Source organism: Ctenopharyngodon idella, chromosome 6 (assembly GCF_019924925.1).
Source record: "Ctenopharyngodon idella isolate HZGC_01 chromosome 6, HZGC01, whole genome shotgun sequence".
In the NCBI taxonomy this organism is placed as follows: Eukaryota; Metazoa; Chordata; class Actinopteri; order Cypriniformes; family Xenocyprididae; genus Ctenopharyngodon; species Ctenopharyngodon idella.
Genome location: NC_067225.1, coordinates 22,726,235 through 22,747,745, shown reverse-complemented (window position 1 = coordinate 22,747,745; position 21,511 = coordinate 22,726,235). Strand labels below are relative to the sequence as shown.

At 36.0% G+C, this 21,511-nt stretch overlaps 2 protein-coding genes across 2 annotated transcripts; both read right to left on the bottom strand.

Moving 5' to 3' along the window:
• Nucleotides 1-302: 302 nt before the first annotated feature.
• chd1l (chromodomain helicase DNA binding protein 1-like) lies at nt 303-18,029 on the bottom strand. The gene is made up of 25 exons (XM_051897191.1): nt 17,798-18,029; nt 17,144-17,256; nt 16,930-17,036; nt 16,224-16,338; nt 16,107-16,138; nt 15,559-15,640; nt 15,243-15,405; nt 14,235-14,390; nt 14,049-14,141; nt 13,388-13,484; nt 12,609-12,682; nt 12,034-12,144; nt 10,640-10,754; nt 10,251-10,404; nt 9,904-10,084; nt 9,665-9,810; nt 8,798-8,961; nt 8,481-8,683; nt 7,468-7,566; nt 6,461-6,531; nt 6,251-6,365; nt 2,805-2,913; nt 1,979-2,260; nt 1,747-1,831; nt 303-1,105 (listed from the first exon to the last, which is right to left on the bottom strand). Exons 1-25 carry the CDS (start codon nt 17,886-17,888, stop codon nt 983-985), a joined length of 3,081 nt encoding a protein of 1,026 aa, XP_051753151.1. The 5' UTR covers nt 17,889-18,029; the 3' UTR covers nt 303-982.
• Nucleotides 18,030-18,270: 241 nt separating this feature from the next.
• Nucleotides 18,271-21,380, bottom strand: sft2d2a (SFT2 domain containing 2a). The gene is made up of 8 exons (XM_051897195.1): nt 21,109-21,380; nt 20,840-20,929; nt 20,307-20,392; nt 20,124-20,205; nt 19,198-19,233; nt 19,035-19,093; nt 18,873-18,902; nt 18,271-18,678 (listed from the first exon to the last, which is right to left on the bottom strand). Exons 1-8 carry the CDS (start codon nt 21,169-21,171, stop codon nt 18,627-18,629), a joined length of 498 nt encoding a protein of 165 aa, XP_051753155.1. The 5' UTR covers nt 21,172-21,380; the 3' UTR covers nt 18,271-18,626.
• Nucleotides 21,381-21,511: the final 131 nt, after the last annotated feature.

Below are 21,511 nucleotides of genomic sequence, written 5' to 3'. Positions count from 1 at the left end.
ATATTAGTTAAAATTATTGGCAACAATATTGTTCATTTTATTAACAATACTATTTGAACAATAAACACATCATTTTACCTATATACAGATACGCAGCAATTTTACTAAAAATGAAAGTTATCTGGGAACATTTTTTGAGTGATATTTGGCTTTTGAACAAACAGGAAGAACTAAATGAACAAGAGTTCTACTAAAATAACTAAATCCATGGGGCCAAAAAACAAAACAAAAACAAACAAACAAAAAACTCCAGGACTATATTATTGTGGTTTAAAACAAAAAGGATAAACAACTCACAACAGTATTTTGTGGGTTCATTTTTATTATTAACAAATGGCCAATGAGACTCACTTTCCAGAAGCATAAGTACATTATCATAGACATCTGTGGTTTGCTTTTTAGAGCTGTGCATTTCTGAGTAAAACCGACATCTGAGATCTGACAATGAACTAACAGCTTTTACACCTTTATCTGTGATTTTGCTTTATAAACAGTATGTAAAGTAGATCTGCTATACTGTATCAGTCTTTTTCAATTTTATTAATTTGCTCAATTACATATTTAGTGCCATGAACATCTTTTTAAAGTACAACAGATATGAGCTTAATTATTAAGTTGACAATTAAAAAATGGTGATGTTTTTAAACCATAGCACTGGTTATCATGTGAAATCATGTAGGGAAATGTCAAATAATGTAAACGTTTTACATGCACTCACTCAAACACAGATTAGTGCATAGAGTAAATACATTAGTGTTTACTGTAAAGTCTGTCCTGAGTGTGTTGTTTCTCTTTAAACAGAAAGCAATGCTTTATTATCTAATTTATACTATGACAAACCTCCTGATGTCATTTGGTAACTGGATATACAGTGACAGACAAGTTCATTTCAAACCCTAAATAGAAAATAGATGTGATTGTGGATTAGCCTAAGGCAAACTGATTTGATCAGTCGCTTCGTAGGAACGCAGGAGGAGCTTTGTTAACTTAACCTAATTACATATTTAGACACACTGACTTTCCTTTGGTTAGCAAAGCAGGACTCCAGCCACTTTTTCTTTACAAGGAGTGCCTGAGGGTACTGATGCAATAGATCTTGCAGTTCCTGAAAACAAAGAAAAAAAGAGATTCATGCATAGCACATTGCTGTTACTAAATCTAATGCCACAATATTAGTATTAATAAATATTAATCTAATTAGTATTAGGCAAATTGAAGAGGTCCTATTACGCATTTATACATTTATACAACTTTCTTTAGTGTTTAATATAGCTCTATGAGCATGAAAAAGGTCTGCGTAGTTACAAAGCATAAAGGGAGTTATTCTCTATATCAGTAAGCACTGTTTCTGAACTCCCTGAAACAGAGTGATTGCAGTCTTAAGTTTTCTTCCAGGAACGTACACGTCACAATATTCCCGTACAGGGCATATATAAACAAAGGGGTGAGGCATGGTTGAGTTGAGTTGAGTTAATAGTGTGTAGAAACTCGCGGTTATGATTAAGGGGTGTGACGTTTCTGAAATACGATCGAAGAGGTTGACCAATCACAACACACTGGTCCAATCAGAGCACACTGTGCTTTTTGGAAGGAGGGGCTTTATAGAGCATCACAGAAAAGGAGTTATTTGAAAAATCAAGCATGAAAACCTATACTAATAGACACCAAAATCAAAATCAAGACTTTGAAAAAGGGCATAATAGGTCCTCTTTAATATCCCTTTAAAAAGTGTTTTGATTGTACTACCTTTACATGGACAGGGCTTTCTACCTCTCCTACGATATGAGTGATGTGTGAGCTCATGAGATCCTCTTCATCACCATCATATGTGCAGAAATGTTAAGGAATAAACTATCAGCGTTTTCATCATAAATGTGATAAAGATAGACATGTTGGCATAGTGGTTAAACACCTTTGTTCATTATTGTTTCATGCATATGAAATATGTAGGTAATGAAGGGATGTGAAAGGATATGTGATAAGGTAGCGAGCGAGCTTCTTCTTTTCTGTAGCAGCCATGTTGTAGAAGTAGACATGAACACCTCTCATGAAGTCAGCCAACCCTGGTGTGCCCTGACTTTCAGGTGACGTAGTGGAGATTTCTGGTGACTTTGTAAGGTCTTTGTTGTTACCAAGGGGACTGTAGGAGTGTGGGGACCCTGCTGCTGATGCTGCAGAGTCTGAGGTTGATGGAGTAGCTGTGCATGTGGTGGAAGAATAAACTGTAGAAGAGTGTGAAGTGCCTCGTCTATAATAGTAGCTGAAAAACAAGTCAAGGATAATTCCTGTTTCTAATGCTGATATCAAATTCATTACCTCTAAAGTACTTCTAAAGTAATTAGAGTATTAATTTAGGGGGCTTTTACACTGGACACATTTGATGTGGCCCAATTCTGAGTGCGATTGTTCCTGGTGCCGGTTTCACACTCACTCACTGATTCTCTCGAACCCCAGTACACGTGCATTCATCTTATTTAGTTGCTTTCACATTCACACAAATTCCATCACAGGTCCAGTGCAATTGAACTCAGAACAACACCTATAATTAGTCTTGGGTTCAGTACTGTGGTGTGCTCCCCGGTCCACATGACGGCTTTCACATGACCAATTTTTCATGCAAACCATGCTCTGTTTCTAACTAAACTTCCAGTGTGAAAGCACCCTTAGAGTACAGATATTACATTCTATTGACATATCCATCCAAATGTCAAAGTGATCCAAATGTAAATAACTTATGGTTTTAGTTCATTGTTTTTAGTAGCATGCAGTTTTTGTGAAAAATAAGGACTTCTGGGGTAGGATACATAGATGTGGAGATGCCTTTGGTGGCCAGGTGCTTGCGGATGAGTCTCTCTGTACCGTACCAGTTGAAGCCTTTAGTTGAGTGACCAATCCGAGGCAGATGGACACTTGCTATTGAAGAAAACACAGAAAAGGTTTACTATCAGAGGTTAAAGACAACAGCAACCGGCCATTTATGCAGAATGCATTTTTAAAAAAATGGAACTTCTTTTAAGTAGCGAGTTTTTAGAATAGTGTGTCATGCAAAAGACATGAGTGCAACGATCATACAGTGCTGTTTGAATGTTTGCGAACCCTTTAGAATTTTCTATATTTCTGCAAAAATATGACCCAAAACATCATCAGATGTTCAAAAAGAGTCCTAAAAGTAGACAAAGAGAACCCAATTAAACAAATTAGACAAAAATATATACTTTGTCAATCATTTGTTGAGAAAAATGATCCAGTATTACATATATGTGAGTGGTAAAAGTATGTGAACTCTTGCTTTCAGTATCTTGTGTGACTCCCTTGTGCAGCAATAACGGCAACTAAACGTTTCCGATAACTGCTGATCAGTCCTGCACAATGACATGAAGGAATTTTAGTCCATTCCTCAGTATAGAACAGCTTCATCTCTGGGATGTTGGTGGGTTTCCTCACATGAAATACTTGCTTCAAGTCCTTTCACAGCATTTCAATTGGAAAGGTCTGGCCTTTGACTTGGCCATGCCAAAACATTAACTTTGTTCTTCTTTAACCATTCTTTGGTAGAACAACTTGTGTGCTTGGGCTTGTTGTCTTGCTGCATGACCCACTTTCTCTTGAGCTTCAGTTTACGGACAGATGTCCTGACATTTTCCTTCAGAATTCACTGGTATAATTCAGAATTCATTGTTCCATCAATGATGGCAATTTGTCCTGGCCCAAATGCAGCAAAACCATGGTCCAGGCCCAAACCTTGATACTACCACCATGTTTCACAGAGGGGATAAGGTTCTTATGCTGAAATGCAGTGTTTTTTTCCCCCCGAAAACACAAAGCTTTTCATTTAAACCAAAAAGTTCTATTTTTGTCTCATCAAAATTTTTTCCAATAGTCATCTGACTTGTCCACATGATCTTGATCAAAATGCAGACACGCAGCAATTTTCTTTTTGGAAAGCAGTGGCTTTCTCCTTGCAACTCTGCCATGCACACCATGGTTCTTTAGTGTTCTCCTAATGATGGACATCAGCCAACAATTACATGTCTTGCTTTTGAAGTGATCTTTGTTGGTCGACCACTCCTGGGGAGGTTAGCAATTGTCTTGAATTTCCTCCATTTGTACACAATCTGTCTGACTGCAGATTTGTGGAGTTCAAACTCTTTAGAGATGGTTTTATAACCTTTTTCCAGTCTGATAAGCAACAACTCTTTTTCTGAGGTCCTCAGAAATCTCCTTTGTCCGTTCCATGATACACTTCCACAAACACGTGTTGTGAAGTTCAGTCTTTGCTAGATCCCTGTTCTTTAAATAAAACAGGGCACAAACTGACACCTGATTGTCAACCCATTGATTGAAAACATTTAAGAACAGGTGGAGCCTAAGTTCACCTTCAAATTTACTGCTAATCCTAGAGCTTCACATACTTTTGCCACTCACAGATATGTAATACTGGATCATTTTTCTCAATAAATAATTGACAAAGTATATATTTTTTTCTCATTTGTTTGATTGGGTTTTCTACTTTTAGGACGTTTGTGAACATCTGATGATGTTTTGGGTCATATTTTTGCAAAAATATAGAAATTCTTAAGGGTACACAAACATTCATGCAACACTCAGGGGTGGGCTCCAACCCTAATAAAACACACATGAACAAGCCAATCAAGGTCTTCAGGATTACTTGAAAGCTACAGGCAAGTGAGTTTAAACAGGGTTAGAGCTAAACTCTGCAGGGAAGTAGATCTCAAGGCCCCGAGTTGCCCAATCCTGAAATAGCGCATGTTTACATAGAAAAACGACTGAAAAGCAGCACAGTGGAATACATGTTCTGTTTAAACAGCCCCCAAGCCTAAGGCATGATCAGACAATTAAAACGACAGCCACTACATTGCATACATTCATACTTAGAAGCATCTGAAATATGCAGACATGAAATTAAATCAGGGGTGCCCATTCCTTTTCCTGGAGATCTACTTTCCTGTTCAGCTCCAAAACACAACTGAACCGGCTAATTAAGATCTTTAGGAGCACTTCATAATTCCAGAAAGTTGTGTTGGATCAGGGTTGGATCTGAACTCTATGGCTGCGTCCGAAAACTTAGCAGCTGACTTGCTGCCTCACTGCCTTATAGACAGTGACTCTGCAGACAGCGTTTGCGCACAAAGGTACCTCACAAAACTGATTTCGGACAGAATTCTGAGGCAGCGTAACAGATTAATGATCTACAGCAAAATAGAGCAAGCTTTGATGATAACTAAGCAAATATATAAAACTTTGGTCAAAAACATACATTTACACACAAACTGACCAGAAACCGCAACTTTCAGATGCCATTTTCTTTTTCTAGCTCAACTGTCACCGAATGGAATGCACAGGATTGTGGGATATCAAAGGCAGCGAAGGATACATCTATGCTGTGTTCAAAAATCGATTAGATGAAGGTACCTCAGGCGACAGAAAGTGAAGCTAACATTGGATTCGGAGGTGCCTTTATGCCTTCCTACCATGGAATGCGACCTCCGAAGGCAGCATTTTTAAGTTTTCAGATGCAGCCTACAGGTAGGCAGATCTCCAGGAACTGGATTGGGCACCCCTGACTTGAACAAAATGTAGTAATGTACAGTCTAGTGTTACGACCCTGTCTTTTCCTTCGTCACCTGGTGGTGGCAGTGTGGCGCCTGGATGTGACGTAAATAAATTGGATAATTTATGGGTGGAGACGGTACTTCAACGGTACAACGGTACTTCCTCTGGTAGAACGTGTTTCTCCAGAGAAGTCATTTGCTCCAACTTGTTTTCATTTTGTTCTTCCCAACCTTTCTTACCCATTGGATTCTTATTTTCTTTTGTTTATTTAATTCCCTAGACATTGTGCTATTTTGTTTGGAACAGATTATTTTGTAATAAACGACATTTAAAGAACTCATTTGTTTGTGTGATCCTCTTTATGTGGCGGTCAAGAACGAGCTGGCCGTGACACTAGATTAGGTGAGTTTGGAGAACTCTGTTGTGCCTGGGGAGCTGGCTCTTCTCAGTGTTTTGAAATGATTCCACCTCTTCGAAACAATCCCATCAAACCTATACTAAAAGGTGTGTTCAGTCAACTTAGGTTATACAACAGGTTTCCAGTATGTGTAATTCAGTGGCAGCTGTAATACATGCATTAATAGATTACCAACACAAGTCATTTGTTTTAAAAGTGAATATATGAAGCCATCTCATTGCAACCAGCTCAATAGTTTCACAAATGAGTGCAGAGTACCCTTCTTTTGTTTGGCATCTCTGTAGATCTTTTTAAGGCCCTCATCCAAGGCAGTGAGCCGAATGCCTGACAACTTGTTGGCTTTATCCCTCTGCTGGGCAACTATGAGTGCCAGCTAGAGAAACAGGAGGCATTGAATGATTAAATAAATTAATGATTAAAAATAATTAACAGCAGTAGATTAAAGACATAAACAGCTTGCTGACTTACGTAGTCTCTTCCACTGAGCCTCGACTGTTTATCATCAATAGGAAAAAGCAGAACATTCCCAAGTTCTAAGTCTGCAACACACAATTATCACTTTGTCATTTATATCTTTTGTTCATTGCCCTTAACTTTTGACCCAATCAGTTATGGTATGGAATTGATGTGTGTTGAGTAAGCTGTCATTTCCAATGGTATTCATTTAATTTCATTTTTTAATTGGTATTGGTCAATATTCAATATACAGTGTATTGGCTGATATTGGATATTGAATTGCGCAAAAATACAAAAGTGTATTTTTATACAAAAATATTAAGCCTGTTTTCAATAATAAAAAATGTTTCTTGAGCACCAACACAGCAGATGACAATGAAGACTGGAGTAATGGCTGCTGAAAATTCAGCTTTACCATCACAGGAATAAAATATATTTTTAAAATATATGCAAATAGAAAAAAAGTTACTTTAAATTGTAACAATATTTCACAATATTGCTGTTTTTGATCAAATAAATTAATCCACTTACCTTTGAACGGTAGTGTAATCTTTAGCAAATATCAATTAATATCTATTTTTAATACTATACATTATAATGTTGTAATTTACTTGTAGTATTTTAAAATCAGTAATTATGATTTTATTGTTTTATTTTTTGTTTGGACAATATAGTATATAACTGTATTATTGGCCAATTTATCATAATATGTATTAGGGTATGTACATAGAGCAGAGCTACAGAACATCATTGTACACTATCAGTTAAAGTACAGTAAGCTGTTCTGCCTCAAATGTAAATGCCAGCTTTATAGTTCTGATACCACAAACTTTTACTTTAAAGTCACAACTTTCAAACATCACATTAATAGGTATTAAATCAATTCTGACAGTTTTATGGAAAAACAGCTTGCAAGCAACATAGTGAGCTGTGAACTAGAGCCATGACGTCAGTGTGGAATGCTTGTAATGACAGAGCATGAATTAAACCTGCCTCAGCAAACAGTAAAGGTTTGTTACCATTCATGTCACCAGCCAACTCATACTGCTTCCTTGGCTCATCTGATCTGAGCTCCAGTGCGGTGAACAATCCTCCTCGGCCCCAGTGTCCAGAGTCATCTACACCAAATACACACAAACACATCACATCATGCCATCTGTTAATGGGGTACTTCACCTCTGGCAAAATGGGCTTTCAATAAAACTTGGCTGCCAATACAGTATAAAGGCGAAAACATTTTTTGAAATTGGTGCTACCTGACTAGAGAAAACAGAAAAAAGGCTGTTATCTTCCTTTTTGAGAAATAGGTAGGAAAACTTCAACACCCATAATGCACTGGGCATGTTGCCATCCAAGTCCAATCCTGCCAGCCTGCTATGGATACACTTACCGGAGTCAAATACTGCCTTGTTTGGTAGGAAATACTTCTTAGCAAACTTTTAGTCACAACGCTGTAGACTTGTTTTGTTCCCGGGTGCAAGAATTCAAAGAGTAAACATTTAGCGGGAGTGAGTTACTTTCAGTTTCCAGTGAAGAATCCCACATGTTGTAGGCTAAAGTGGCTAAAGACTGCAAAGAACCGCAAATACGGAGAGAACACTGCGACGAAAAATCTGAAAACCCTCCATGTTTGTAGTTATTTTCAGTAAACCTGAAAATGACTACAGATTATACTCCCGCATATTTATATCCCCACCCACGGACAGTCGGATTGACAGAGGGTAATTAACAGAACAGTTATTATTGTAAGGGTTTACAATAATACCTGTTCTGTTAATTACCCTGTATCAATCCGACTGTCCGTGGGCAGGGATACAAAAATGTGGAAGTACTGTATAATCTGTAGCTTTCATGACTTGTCAAAAATCCGCTGGATGACACGTTTTGCGACACTGTAACAACACAAAGCGGGTTGAAAATCGGTTAAGTTACACTTTAACAAGCCATGCGGAAAAATCATTATGTTGACAGTGGTCTTCTGTCAGCGAGACATCTCTGTTACACCGTAAAGAAGTTTTTAACAGAGACGTACCAACACAGTGCACAATGATGGCATCTTCTCGATCAGCCTGAGGGTGAGTTACATCACCCAGCACATAGCGAATGGCTGTGTGATCCGAATCATTGGAGCTCCAGCTGACATCATCATCTTCATCGGGCTCCATATCCTCACCCTCGCTGTCGACACTTGGCAAGCACAGCGATCTGTAGCCACACGAGTCCCACCATGCCATCCTGCCATTAAAAAACAAACAAAGACACACATACACACAGGCTATAAAATAGACATCCAATAAATATACTATATACTGGTCAAAAATGTGAATGCCACAAAGATTTTTTTTTTACTTCTTCTTGTAATTTAGTTCTTCTTGTTGCTTCTTCCTTTCCTCCTGTAGCTTGGCCCTCTTTGCAGCAGCTTCTTGTCTCTTTTGACGTCTCTGTTCTAACTCTGATTCTGTAAGAGGTCTCTTCTTCCTCCCTGGGTCTATCAAGGGTCCAGTCAGGGACACCTGATGGGCAGTGACAGACGTTTGTTTTGATTTTTGCTTGTTTTAGTTAAAAATAAGTACATGAATAAATATAATAATAAAAAAAAATTCTGAAATATTAATCATTAGCCATCATGAAAAAAAAAAAAGAATGACAGCAATTAAATATTTGCCAACCAACAATTTAAACAATTAAATTTGCATTAAACACTACTGTTCAAAAGTTGGTAAGATTTTTGAAGAAAGTCTTTTATGCTCAGCAAGACTGCATTTATTTAATCAAAAATACAGCAAAAAACAACACTATTGTGAAATATTATTACAATTTAAACAATTTATTCTTGTGATGGCAAAACTCAATTTTCAGCATCATTACGCCAGTCTTAAGTATCACATGATAATTTTAGAAATCATTCTAATATGCTGATTTGGTACTCAAGCAAAATTTCTTATCAATGTGGAAAACAGTTGCACTGCCTGATATTTTTGTGGAAACCATGATATTTTCAGGATTCTTAGATGAATATAAAATTCAAAAGAACAGAATTTATTTTATATATATATATATATATATATATATATATATATATATAGTTGCAATGTAAAACTCTTTACTGTCACTTTTGATCAATGTAACGTCCTTGCTGAATAAAATTAAAAATATTAATTTCTTAAAAAAAAAAAAAATTTACTGACCCCAAATTTTCTTATTTAAATATGTTACCCCAGCTTTATTACGAAGTGCACGGCCTTCCTTCCCAGCATCCTCTAGATCAGCTAACTGCTTCTCAAATAACAGTTCAAAGGTCTTCTCATCCTCGGCACTGGGGTCTTTAGAGTAGTCCTTCCCCTCGAAGTAGTACATGTGGTCTGGAAGTCAGGAAATACATTAACAGTTCATTTCATTCTCATTTTCAAGTGTCAGTTATAATAAGATTACTGAAAAGAAGCTAAGTGTTGTACTTTGACCCTCCATGTCCTCATCTTCCTCTTTATCACTTTCATTAAGCTTGACATGCTCTTCATCCGTTAGCCATCGCCCATCTCGAGACTGCCCTAGGATCAGCTTGAGGTCCACGTCTTGAATAGAGCTCTCCTCTGATGACAGCAGTTTATCCACACCAAACTTCAGGATCTCACTCAACTAGATTGGTGGGGATGTAAAAGAGAGCATACTGAGAAACTGTTAACGTGTGCAGTTTCACAATAAGCGAAACCACAAGTGCACAAAGATATGAACCAGGAAACAGTGCATAGAAATGAGTTTAAGAGATAAGACGAAGAGTCAGAGGACATGTGTCTCTTTCTACCTGAAGGCCAGAAGCTGCGGACTGAGCCTGGTCCAGCGAAGAAAAACGTCCCTCCTCAATCACCGTGTCTGTGAGACGGAGTTTAGACATGGCACGGGAATAGATGATCTCTTCTACAGTATCTCTACCGAGGAGCCGGATCACTTTAACAGGCCTGCACACAAAGAAGAGATGATAATTTATCTACATGGTCGAGCAAAGTGTCCTTAACAGGGGACATTTAAAGCGTGTTCAAACAGTACAAAACAACACCAATGTCCACATTACACTTTGGTCTGGTCCTCACACAAAACCATCACATGGACCAATTGTGTGGCACTTATTCCTTTTTTTATGCTTGACACTACTAGCTGGAACAACATAGAATATGCATTTTGCCAGTGGAGTACCTTGTTTGGCCAATTCTGTGGGCTCTGGCTGCTGCTTGTAGATCATTCTGTGGGTTGAAATCACTGTCCACAAATATCACAGTATCTGCTGCTGTTAGGTTCATGCCAACCCCTCCTAAAACAGGAAACAAAGACTGTTGTAAGCCAAGTTGCCGCACACTACCATTCAAAAGGGCTCAGAAAGATTTTTAAAGTTTTTGAAAGAAGTCTATTATGCTCACCAAGACTGCATTTATTTGATCCAAAATACAGTAAAATAGTAATACTGTGAAATATTATTATTACAATTTAAAAACTATTTTAATATATTTTAAAATGCAATTTATTTCGGTGATGGTAAAGCCGAATTTTCAGCAGCCATTACTCAAGTATTTAGTGTCACATGATCCTTCAGAAATAATTATAATATGCTGATTTGGTGCTCAACAGTGTTATTTTTGTATCATTAATATATTATTATAGTTTTTATTAACTTTTAATTAGTTTATATTTTTTTATATTTTTATTTTAAATTTAGTTAAAGTTTTAGTAATTTTGTTAGAAGTTTTTTTAATTTCTATATAGTTTTTATTAATTTATATTTTCATTTTAGTTTTATTTATTTCAGTACATAAAGTGAAACTAAATGAAAATGAGAAATGTTGATTTGCCAACTAGCTGATAATAAGTTTAAGTTTTTTTTAATACTTTATTTCAAGCAACAAAAATGATTATTTTTATGGTTTTAGTTTCAGACAGTTAACTATATTAACCCTGTTGTTCAAGTAACATTATTATTATCACCACATTTGAAAATAGTTGTGCTGCTTAATATTTTTGTGGAAAATGTAATACTTTTTTTTTTTGAGGATTTTATATGATCAATATAAAGTTCAAAAGAACAGCCTTTATGTGCAAAATGTCTTCACTGTCACTTTTGGTCAATTTAATACATCCTGGCTCAATAAAAGTAATAATTTATTCAAAAGAAATCCCCAAACTGCACATACTGTAAAGAGTTCAAATAAAATGTTAGAGTGAAAGTGAGGCTGTAATTATAATATGAACAGCTCTGAGAAAATAAAAGGCCTAAGATGAACTATATCTCCTTCTTCATCACACAGGTTTTGCACCGCCATCTCATACAGAGACACAGTTGTAATGCATGTTCTCAATATTTATGGATTATCTCTTGCCATGACTTTCGGCTTTCAATTACTTGTGTCTGTCTAAAAGATGCAAATAAGATTTGCATCAAACACATAAGGCCAATTTTGCAACCTGGAATGGTATTCAAATACAATACTCTAAATATTACATAAAGTAACTAATAAAAAAAATGGATTTGCACTGCTGTTAATTATAGAGTGTGATATTGTGAATTTCAGATTGGCTTTCTCAGACTGTGAACTCACCAGCTTTGGTGCTGAGAAGGAATATAAAAACATCTTTGGTACTGAAATTTTTAATAGCTAGGTTACGTTCCTCTCCCCGGACTGAACCATCCAGACGCTCATAACTGTAACCTGCAGAGAAGTGGGAGGGCCCAATCAGAGCTGACAGTTACACGGCCGGTAACACATTAACACACACACACACACACACACAGTAGCAAACACAGGATGTGATACTAAACCCACATGAACTGCTCTAGATCAGTGGACTAGATTACTAGGAGAACATGTAGGGTATGGTTACATAAATGTTCCAAACTGAGAAGAAACAAACACTGTTTTACAAACACAAAGCTAATGCACATTCCTTTTAAATTAAAAGTCTTGAGCAAGCGCATTGTGGTAACATTACGTGTTTTGTGATTTCACTGTAATTTTATCATTTAAAGCCTGTTTTGACTATTTTTTTTCTTGAATCTATTAAAAAAAAAAGAGAGAGAGTAAGCAGTAAGCACTTTGGTGAGCTGTCATGCACATCCATGAGAACACAGGTTAATAAGTAAAGGTGAAGACAGTGTCAAAGTGTGTCTTAGTACCTCTGTACTCTAAGTAATCTTGCAGAATATCCAGCATCCTGGTCATTTGAGAGAACAGAAGAACACGATGGCTTCTGAAAATAGTGACAAAAACATCTATTTTATATCACCAAATCAATAAAACACATTTAAAGCTACACAAACTGCATGCATTTTTGGTTGTGCTTAGACTCTGCTCCTCTGCGTAGATGAATGTGGTTGTACATGGATACAGGACATCTTATCAAAGTGGATGGACAAATAAATATTTTTTTGTTTTGTTTTTACAACCCGAGGTTTGTCATTTTGAATTATTAATCATTTTTCTTATTCGTTGTGACATTAAACTTTCAGCGTGAACCCTTGCACCCACAGTCTGAGCTACTTTTTTCAGTGTACGGATATGACGTGACACACATGGGCGAATTACATATAGAGTATGCAATTTACCGCAAAATCCCTCCCAACAGTGTCAGAATGTATTTGGGTAAAGAGTAAAGATGATTTGGAAGACTGTTTTTTTGTTTTTGTTTTTTTTGCACGCTTTCATTAACTTTTTTTTTTTTATCAAAAATTAGTTTCAATTATTTAATGCTATTATATAATGCTAAAACAGTTTGGAAGGTGTTTTACAGTACATTGCTGCAGGGCAAATATGACTAAAAAAGTTGCATGTAATTCAGAAAATGAAACTTCTGTTTCACAATTAATTGATTGTGATAACAAAATCTCAATATCTAAAATATACCAGAACAGTTTGCTTTTGGAAGGAAGCTAGACTTTAGGTGAACAAGACAAACCCCTCCTGAAGATACGTCAGCATTGTGTCCAACAGAGAGAGCTTTCCACTGGCCTCCACTAAATGCTCCCCCATCTCAAACGGTTCTGGTTCCACACCTTACATGGAAATGGTGCAGAATAAAGATAATTAGTTGGATAAATTAATGTGTATAAAAAAAAAGAAGAGCATTTATTTTAATAGAAATCTTTTGTAACATTATAAATGTCTTCACTGTCTCTTTTGGTCAATTTAACACATCCTTGCTCAATAAAAGTAATCATTTATTTAGAAAAAAAATACCCAAACTTTTAAACACTAGAGTGCATACTGTAAAGAATTCAAATAAAATGGTAGAGTAAAAGTGAGGCTGTAATTATAACATGAGCAACTCTTATATATTAAAAAAAAAAAAAAAAAAAAAAGGCCTAAGTTGAACTAACTAGATCTCTCTCTTCATCAAACAGGTTTTGCACCGCCATCTCATACACACAGTTGTAATGCATGTTCTCAATATTTATGCATTTCTCGTCTCTTGTCATGACTTTCCACATACACATAATGTTAATCAAATATAATACTCTAAATATTATATAAAGTAACCAATAAAAAAATGGATTTGCACTGCTGTTGATTGAAATGAATGTGTATAGAAAAATCACAGAAAGTGATAGAGTGATTACCATCAAACAAGTAGGGATGGTCCACACATTTCCTGAGCTGCATTAAAACATTCAGAAGTCGCGTTTTAGTGCTTTGATCTGTCCTAAAGGCATCTGAAATTATTAAAACAGTATAATGAACACTCATCCTTTTGTTGCTAAAGTATTCAATTTTGCCTGTTGTGAAATGATTCAGGGCAGTCTTACCAAGGTCTCTCATCAGAATGGCTTTATAGTATCTCTTCTGAAGAGAAGACAGCCCATGAAAAACCACAAGTTCTGTCTTCTTGGGCAATTCGGCTGCCACCTCTGCTTTAACTCTGCGTAGCAAAAAAGGCTGGAGCACTCGATGAAGCTCATCGGCTGCAGACAAGAACAACCAAGTTACAAACTCCCACACAAGGTCCCTTAAGTACAAAATGAGAATTTATGATCTATATCCTCTGATAGCCTCTGGCAAATCTGACAGGTGAGTCAAGGACAGATTACGTTTGTTTGTGGGTTATCTGAGGTGTTAATTTTGGCACCAGATCCGCCCAATTTTCCTGTGTAACTTAGAACAGTTTTATATGTGCTTTTGTGACAAGCAGAACAAAATGTTTCTAGTCTGTAATTGCTGCAGGGAGTCATTGCACAGCAATTTTTACTATAAAAAGCAATTAAAACACTTTCAGTGAAAGAAACATGATTGTTTAACTAAAGCCCTCAAGTTCAATGATGGCACCTATTTTGGATATTTAAAGGAACACTCCACTTTTTTTGAAAATAGGCTCATTTTCCAACTCCTCTAGAGTTAAACAGTTGAGTTACCGTTTTCGAATCCATTCAGCCGATCTCCGGGTCTGGCGGTACCACTTTTAGCATAGCTTAGCATAGTTCATTGAATCTGATTAGACCGTTAGCATATCGCTCAAAAATGACCAAAGAGTTTCGATATTTTTCCTATTTAAAACTTGACTCTTCTGTAGTTACATTGTGTACTAAGACCGACGGAAAATGAAAAGTTGCGATTTTCTAGACCGATATGGCTTGGAACTATACTCTCATTCCGGCATAATAATCAAGGAACTTTGCTGCCGTACCAAATAAAAATTGTCAGTTCTGATTTCATGGTGACTTTAAGTGATAATAAGGGTGGTAGCAGACATAAATTGTCTGTCAAATGCAAACAGTTTGATTTTCAAACTGAAACTGCAAAGGTTGGTGATGCCATACCAAGAGCAGGTTCAGTCTGTACGTCTGCATATGCACTAACAAAGTCCTCAACGTCTTCAGGGAGAAACAGACTGGGCTGGATGAAGGTGAGGAGGGAATAGACTTCTTGCAAGTTATTCTGAATGGGAGTGCCTGTCAACAGCACTCGAAAACCCACTGTAAACTGAGAAAAAGCAGATGTCAGATGGCAGGTAATAACAGAGCAGGGGAAAGCTGAAAAATTGACAGGCAGGGCTAGGTTATTTATCAGGGGTTTTATAGACTGACAGTGACAATAAAAACAAAGCATGCCTATATTAAAATGTAATCATGTAACCTCTTTGAGGGTTTGGTGCAGCAAAGATTCCTGGTTCTTTAGCCGGTGAGCCTCGTCAACAACTAAAATCTTCCATTTCCAGCTGTGAGAAGAAAATGGAGTGGTACAGTTGAATTTGAATCGAAATATGCAGTCAGAGATACTGATAATATGATAATTACTTTTATGTTATGGCCAATAACTGATAAATGTCACTAAAAAAAAAAATACACTTATGCCTAAATAAATTAAAAATACAACATTAAAAAACACGAACCTTTAAATGCTAGTTTCAAAACGATTAAGTTTAAGTGAGTGTTAGATGACAGCAAAGGTAAATTTAAAAATAAAAAAGGGGCAAATGAGCATGAACAATTAAATATTTTATATCCAAAATTGACAAATATCTCCAATAATGGCCAATAACAAAAAATAAATATCACCCAATAACTGATATGGTATCAATATTGTCATTTAATTACACGTAAAATGTATGTGTAGCAGAATTGTGGAAAATATTGTCTTTTATATAAAGTTTCAAAATATATCTGTTCACCAAAATAGATCACCTTTTCAGGAATCTGGCATCCTTGAGGCACATCTATTAAATATAAGAAAGATTTCACATTAAAAAACAGTGCAAAATCTTTTGAATGTAGTTATCGTGGATTTATTCTGATACTAACCTCATAGGTGGTGAGAAGAACATGGAAGTTTTTGCCATTCTTAAGCTCTTCCTGGAGCTCTGCCCTTCTCTCTTTATCTCCAGTGTAACAGAGCACAGAAAGACTGGGACAGAAGCTGAATAAAAAGGAAGGGTTAACTAATCTTTCATGTGAAGTTGAAGCTCATATTGCATTCAAAGTAGATACTAATCCAGAGTTTATATGCTACTGTCTCCATCTAGTGACAGTGACAACACATTGTCTTTCATGAAAAATCATGCTGGATTATTCACACATTCATAGGGTGGAATATAGTTTCACAGTCCTGCAAACGGAACAAATCAAGATTTTTAAAGTCGTCATGAAACAGAAGTTGCAATAGTCTTTTCTTCCCTATTGTGATGCATATCAAAGTGAAACGGCTTCTCTAACAAGAAAAAAATGTAGGGCAGGACTTGATTTTGTCCATCAGGAATTGATTGGATGGTTGGATTGTTGTAGTTTGCTACTGCTGTGATCTCATTTGAGTGACAGCAGGGAGGGTAATTTATTTTGATTAAAGGGAACATAAATTAAAAAAAATGATGTAGACGGATAAATCATTTCTAAAAATACTGCAATATTCCATAAAAAACAAGAAGTGTCAATTTTGATTTCATACTGTGACTTTAATATGGCATTTTATGGCAATATGGCACAAGTCTGATCATATACCAGTATCCCTTACCGTTCCAACTCTTGTCTCCAGTTCTCCAAAACTGATAAGGGACAAAGCACAAGGAATGGTCCATTTATCTTCAGGCATCCTCGAGCATATGCCAGCAAAGATATGGTCTACAGCAGAGGATCACATCTCACTTATCTGATATCTGACATCTTGGAATAAATCTTTGGCTTAAAAGCAAATAATATAAGCAAGATAAACCCATCACATTACTAACCTGACAAGTCTTGCCCAGACCCATTTCATCTCCAAGGATGCAGCCCTGCTGGTTCTTCATACACTGTGACAGCCACCTCACTCCATCCACCTGATAAGACCTTAGATGAATAGCTGTTAGCAAAGAGATAAAGTATTGTAGTGTTATTTGTAAGAAAACTTTTGGATTTAGAAGATTCAGAAAACGATAAAATTGACATTCAAAGCATTTTTTTTTTCACTGGTCATATTAATGTGCCACATGAGAAGCCAACCATGCCCAAAAATGTTGTACGATGGTCCGTTGGGACTGTAATTTCAGTATCGTTATAAAAGACAAGATGAAGAAACATGGCGTCATGATTAACTGCAACAAATGTACTAAATGAAATTTGAGTAATAAAAAGTATAATTTACTGTAAATCATATGCTGGAAATACAAGCATTCAGTTCGAACTGTGCTCAAGAACTTACGTACCATCTAGGCATACTATTTAGATATGCAATTTACTAGGTTGAGACACGGCCACTCTATTTAAATCTATGAACGCACTCCATCAAAAAATACCTTCATTTATTTTTATTACATTGTTTGTGACATATTTTCATGCAAAAATCTTAAATTGACACATAAAAACTTTACTGTTTCTTTTAAAAATTAGAAGCTTTTCACCACCTAGTCCCCATTTTTTCAGGTCACTCTCCGTTATTTCCGATTTGTCCTTTTCTGGTATGTTGTTTCTGACTGCTTGAAGAAATGTTGACATTGTTGTGGTTTAATTACTTAAGCCCTCTAAATTTCGACACTTTATTCAGTCGAATATTAAAGTTATAACAGGTTGCGCGCGCCAGAGGAGTTTGACGTGAACTTCGACATGACTACTTCCTGCAACAGTAAGTGGGCGGGTACCAAGACAGACGTCGTCCAATGAGTAGTCGGCAATGTAATTACGTATGGTCCACAAGGCGCCATTGTTAAAAAGAGAAATACATCAATAAAAACTAAATATAAAGTAAAAAAAAATGTTTGCCTACAATACCAAACAAGGTCACGTATGTGTAATGCAGATCTGAAATTCACAAATCCCGACAGGTCATTTTATATGGTCAATTATAAAATATTTTAGATATAGAAACAAAAGAACAAAATTTAGCTGATAAAACTTGTCTTTATTTACAGAATGTTATATCATTATACAATATTAAGAGAAAGGTAGAGAAAAATAGAAAGTGCAACTTTCAAAAACCATCCCAAAATATTTGCTTTTATAAATATCCATTTTCAGGTATCTTACAATCTTCCCTAACTGTTTTACAAAATAAAACACCTTCAGTAAAAAGGAGTCTTATTCTTAACGTTCCAAGTTAAGAAAATGTCCAACTAGCCACTAAAACTAGCAATGTCCCATTGTGCCATTCTTTCAATGATCTTTTGAGGATCCCGAAATCACAGAATACTTGAGAGGAAAGTCCCTGGAGTGATGAAAGGCCAAATCTCAGCCTCTTCATTTCACACACATAGTGCACAGCATGGAGAAAAACTTCAGGATGGCATCTCTGGTTAAAGCAAAGAGAATGAAGGCCTTATAAAAGATGTCTAGCACACTTAATATTCTAAAACAGCCAGGTCCAAAAAGCCTGTGCTTGATTAGTGCTGCTGTCATTTACCAGATACCTATTGCAAAATACTTCATTTATAACAGAATACAACAAAAACTACACATATAATTAATATATAATTCCAGACCAACCTTGCAAAAGGAATGTATGACAGGCTATACCTATAGAGAAGAAAAAATAAAATTTATTTCAGTACAATATTAAACACTGGGTGCTGAGCTACTGGTTTAAATAATGTAAAATAAGTAATAAGTAAGTAAAATATTTACTGCAATGCGTCAATTGAAACTTACCATGCAAATGCCAAGACTTGCAGAATGACAAACAGCAATGTGAGTGCAAAGATCTTCCACTGTGGTACAGATATTAGTGTTAATAAAACGATGAAAAATAATACTGTATCATCTGATTCAGACTTGGTTTGAAATACGCATATAAGGATAGACTAGAACTCACCCAAAAAGCTGCACAGAGTGTAAGAACCAGACATGTCTATAGACCACAAAATGAAAAGTGGAACTATTAATACACGGTCAAAAATACTGTATTTGTAATCAGAATCTGTATTCGCTGTAACTGGCAGATTTTTAAAGGCTGCACATAAACTAAAATAATAATTGTTTTTTAACATGCTGGTGCATCCAATGTGTTTGAGATATGGCAATAATTCTAGGAGTTATTTAAAAGTTATTTAAATTAAAAGTGAGTTCCAAAATGAGTTGTATATCCAAATGAAACAGGATATTTTTTGAGAAAACAAAATGCATAGCAGGACATCATTTTATCAATAAAGAATAATTCTGGATCATGAAAATTATTAACATTATTATTACCACCATCCTGCCCTCTTAAAGGTATAGTTCACCCAAAAAATGAAAATTCTGTCACCCTCAAGTAGTTCCAAACCTGTATGAATTTCTTTGTTCTGCTGAACACAAAGGAAGATATTTAGAAGAATGTCAGTAACCAAACAGATCTCGCCCCCCATTTACTACCATAGTAGGAAAAATAAATACTATAGTAGTCAATGGGGGGCGAGATCTGTTTGGATACTGACATTCTTCCAAATATCTCCCTTTACAGCAGAACAAAGAAATTCATACAGGTTTGGAACTTTCTTCAGAGGTGGAAAAACTTTTTTAGTTAAAGGTTACAAGGATGAACAATGTTAAATGTGCACGGATGAACTGTTTACTGTTAACACCAAGAACATGCATTAATAAGTAAACAAAGGTCCATTTGATTTCTTGACTTTAAACACATTTGTCTACAAAAACAATCTGAATAGTCTGCAATTCAAAGACTAGTCGAACATGTCTGCATTGTTTTCACAATCAGATTCTCATTTTTATTTTTATATGAGGAAATAAGGAATAACTCACTATCATAACAACTGTAGCAAAGGCTCTGGTCTTGTCACACATGCGTTTCAGCTGTTTCAACGGTCCCATCAAAAACATGGTGCTGGGGTGGGTTTAAATTAAACAGCAAAGTAAAATAAAATAACAAAAAAATAAAATAATAAATAGTTAGTGCATTTAACTTCCTATAGCTTGATGACTCACCTTACTAAGGAGCATATGTTGCCAAATGTGTAAAACACAATGAAGAGAATCAATCCTATTTTGGGAATAAATAGGCAGCATACTCCCTGATTAAAAAAAAAAAAAAAAAAAAGTTATTAATATAATGGTACTTAAGAGTCACAAATTTAGAACAAATAATACAAGAAAGAAAACTAGTTCCATTCCTAAACTTATCACTCAAGATACTTGAAATGCTATTTGTGGAAAAAAACAAAACAAAAAAACCTAGTTATTAATATAATGGTACATAATAGTTAGACTAAATAATACAAGAAAGAAAACTAGTTATTTTCCTAAACTTCTTACTCAAAGTACTTGAATGCACAGCACACTGAGTCTGCAAAATGGCATTTCATCTCATTCCTGAGAGCAGGTCAAACCGGTGACACAGCTCTGCTTCTAAACATATTCCTCCAACTCATCACCTATCCCTTCTCAACAGTCAGGAAGTTACTGTGTGTAAAATCCTGCTGATAACCAAAATACAATTAATTAACATTTAAGTCACTGACCAAGAGAGTGAACACTACTCCGATGACCATACAGGCGATGAATCCTTTCACGCGCGTCCCCCATCCCAGCGTGGACGCTTCATTCGCCGCCTTGAATGAACAGACAACTGTGATTTACAGTACATGGGTTTTTTTCTTCAAAATAAAGACTTTCAAAATGTGAATGTCAATACGTGCAAATGAGCGTCATATTATTGTTTATATTTCTGTTTAAATATCATTAAAATCTTAATTAAGATTTATAGCAGAGCACAAAGACAGTAACTTACCTGCAGTATATTTCTGTCATTGTTTCCATCACGACCACTCAGAACCGCTCTGAGTTTGTCCATTACTGTACATTCAATTCTCTGTATTAACTGAATCAATTCACTCTAAATCCCCGAGAATGTTGTCTCATTGTCCAGCTGACACTCGCTTGACATCACTCATGCATACCTTTGCTTTCTGGGCTCCCTTCATTGAACATTGTTATCACCTTTTGCTCAAGCACGCCGCCTACTGGTTCTTCTCAAACGCACTAAAAGTGGCTTACTATATGGATCAAGATGTGTCAGTGGTTATTCATGTTACTGGAGCACTCATTTGAGAGACAGTTTCTTTGTATCCATCCATCCATCCATCCATCTATCTATCTATCTATCTATCTATCTATCTATCTATCTATCTATC